At 66.2% G+C, this 3,172-nt stretch overlaps 1 protein-coding gene across 1 annotated transcript in view; it reads left to right on the top strand.

The window, feature by feature from the left end:
• The window catches only part of ARHGEF5 (Rho guanine nucleotide exchange factor 5), an 18,959-nt gene that overhangs the window by 916 nt on the left and 14,871 nt on the right, over positions 1 to 3,172 (top strand). The window contains exon 2 of the mRNA XM_004382413.3: positions 14 to 2,813. Within this exon, the coding sequence (XP_004382470.2) occupies positions 14 to 2,813 (2,800 nt within the window). The remainder of the gene's footprint in view (positions 1 to 13; positions 2,814 to 3,172) is intronic.

The raw sequence follows: 3,172 nt of genomic DNA, 5'->3' as shown, positions 1-3,172 counted from the left end.
TACAATGGACCAGGAGACCCCTACAACCAACCAGGAGACCCCTGCAGCCAACCAGGAGACCCCTACAACCAACCAGGAGACCCCTACAGCCAACCAGGAGACCCCTACAATGGACCAGGAGACCCTTACAATGGACCAGGAGACCCCTACAGCCAACCAGGAGACCCCTGCAGCCGAGCAAGGGGCAGCCAACAGCCAGGCCAGGACGCCCGCTTACCCGGAGCTGTGTGACCACCTGGTTCCGGGGCACAGTTTGGACGTGGTGCCTGATCCCAGTGAATGGGACAGCAGGCCGGAGGCAGAACTTGTGGCCTGGGGAGCCGGGCACACAGACGAGCAGGAGGGAGCTTACCCAGACAATCCTGCTCTGACCACCCTAGGGCCACCCTGGAGAGAGTGCCCTGCAGGTACCCCCCAGCCCCAGGAAGAGCCACAGGAAAGGCATGGGCAAGCAGGATGCATGCATCCCCAGGGGGCCCCCGGGTGGGAGGGACAGGGGCAGCAGGAAGTGGGGTTCCAAAAGGTGCAGGAGCTGACAGACAAGCAGGTTAATGGGAGGAGGGGGGAGCAGAGGCAGAACGCTGAGCAGGGGCAGGAGGGCTTGGGGACTAGGGGGCTGGGAGGCCTGACTCAAGGCCAGTGGGGTCAGGAGGAGAATGCGGCGAGGCCCCAGGGTCCGAGGCGTGGGGGCCAAGGAGAGGCAGGGGAGATGCCGGGGCCAGAGGAGAATGAGGTAGATGCTCAGCCTGAGGAAAAGCTGGAGGAGGTGCCTGGGAAGCAGGAAGACCAGGGTCTGGGCAGGGAGCTGATTCCAGTAGAGGAGTGGGGTGAGGAGGCAGGGGTGAGTGAGGGGGAAGAGGCAGGGGTAGGTGAGGGGGAGCCAGGGGACCAGGCTGGGGACCGGCTGGGGGCCGGGGAAGAGCAGGCAGAGCACAATGGCCCCTCCACTGTGGCTCCCAGGCCCCCAGGCATCCCTCCTCCCTGTGACGTGTTCTTCAAGGCCTCTTGTCCTATAACTGGGGTTCCCCAGGCTCAGATAGACTCCTGGGCTGGGGACATGTCCCCATCTAGCCCTGTCCCTGCCTGGGTGTCCTCTGACAAAGATGCATCTCAGAAAGGCCAGGGAGAGGGGCACAAGCAGGGGCCGGGGGCTAGAGCCATCTCCGCCAGCACACTGGGGACACCCCCATGGACACTGGACTCTGCTCCTGGCAGTCCCACTCAGGTCTCTCCCTGCTCAATCACCTCATTGCCCGCTAGCCCCGCAGAGGAGATACGTCCTGCTACAGGATCTCCAGAAGCTTCCAGAGCCTCTCTCTCCATGGACAGTCCCATTCTCTGTGAGGCTCTTGAGACCCCCATGGCTACCCCCCGTGGCTCCCCCTCCACAGAGGCCACCTGGGACCTGTGCCCCAGCCCCTCAGGGTCCCGCCCACAGAGCTCCCTGGCCAGCCCCTCAGGGTCCCCCCTACAGAGCCCTGTGGCCGGCCCCTCAGGGTCCCCCCTACAGAACCCTGTGGCCAGCCCCTCAGAAGTTGGCCCGCACCTAAGGAGCAGCTCCTTCACTGGCCCCCCCCGGACCAAGCTCCCCCCGGACCTGGCAGCCAGGTCACTTTCTTTCTCCCACTCGGAGCCACCCCAGAGGCCCCCCAAACCTGCCATCTATGGCTCTGTGACCCCAAGGAGGAACAGGAGGAGTGGAAGGGACAGCAGCATCACCCTGGAACCCCCGACGGCATCACCCGCTCTATGGCAGAGCCTGGGGGTGCCCCACTCCCAGCCTGAGGGGCCCGGTGGTGCCCACCCTTGCCAGCATAGCTCAGCCCCAGCCCCACCCCTGGTCTCTGTAGATAGGAGGGTCCCAGAGCCCCCACCTCCCCTGGAGAAGAGGCACGTTCTGTCCCCTACAGGGGAGAGAGACACCTGTCTCCAGACGATGCCCCCGACACTGCAGCAGCCCAGCTATCCAGCCCCCCTGGCCCTCGGCTCAGGGTTCCACGGCACCCCCAAGGTCCCAGCTGACCCCCTTGTGGCAAGACAGCTCCGGCCTCTGCCCTCCACCCTGGACTTACCCCATTCTACTCAGACCTCTCTGCCCCCCAGGCACAGATACAACAAGCCTTTGCCCCCGACACCCGATGGCCCCCAGCCCCTGCCTTCCCCCAGCTCCTCCTCCAGGAGCCCCAGGACCTATAAGCCACTGCCCCCCCTCCCCACCCTGGACCCTCCCACCGAGCCGCCCCCTCTGCCCCCTAAGGCCAGAGCCAGGAGCAGGAGCACTCAGAGGGCTCTCATGAGTGCAGGGGGCCAGGCCAGGCTGAGGCCGGGGAGCCAGGACTGGTCAGCAGCCTTGGCCCCCTTGGCAGGCCACACCTCCTGGCCCCCCGCCACTGGCCTGTCCCCCAACCCCTTGGCGCCTGCCAGCAGGGGTAGGAGTGACATGGCCCCCAGCATGGCCTTCAGCAACGTGACGAACCTTCTGAGCCTCTCGTCCCCCACCACTGCCTGGCCCCCAGAGGAGGGGTCCTGGCTCACAGAGGAGACGGGGGGCCCCACCCGAGGACCCTCGAAGAGAGAAACCACTCAGGAGGGGGCCAACAGCCCTCAAGGATCGGAGCTGGGCTGGGCGAGACCTCCAGAGAGACCTGGCCACCACCCCCTGGAGAAGTCGTCCAGCTGGCCCCACCGGCGAGACACGGGCAGACCTCTGCCAGGTGTCAGCGGGACAGCCCTCAGGGAGGGCCATAGCAAGAGCAAAGGCTGGAACCGGCAGGGCCTGCGCAGGCCCTCCATTCTGTCCGAGGATGCTTCAGGTGAGCAGAGCCGGACACTTGCCTCCACCCGCCCTCTGTCCCCAGATCCTGTGAGGCCTGTGCTGGCCCCACCCCCACCCTCGCTGGGCACCTCTGAGCTCACGTCCACCCCACCCACCAGCCAGCCCCGGCTCCCTTCCTTCCCCTTGGGTCTCTCCCCGGGTTGTTCTGAACGCCCTCCAGTGTCCCAGGTACAACACCTGCTGATTCCCTCCTGGCAGCGCTTGTCCAGTTCACGTCCTGACGTGAGGTCTGGGCATGCTGGCTGCCCTCCTGGCACTGCCCCTGCCGCTCCATCCCGGCCCTTCCCCCCACAACGCCCGCCTCCCCCCACCTCGACCTCCGCCTCCCTCCCTGAC

Source organism: Trichechus manatus, unplaced genomic scaffold (assembly GCF_000243295.1).
Source record: "Trichechus manatus latirostris isolate Lorelei unplaced genomic scaffold, TriManLat1.0 scaffold00093, whole genome shotgun sequence".
In the NCBI taxonomy this organism is placed as follows: Eukaryota; Metazoa; Chordata; class Mammalia; order Sirenia; family Trichechidae; genus Trichechus; species Trichechus manatus.
The sequence above is the reverse complement of the archived record's forward strand: the minus strand, read 5'-3'. Positions and strand labels throughout refer to the sequence as shown.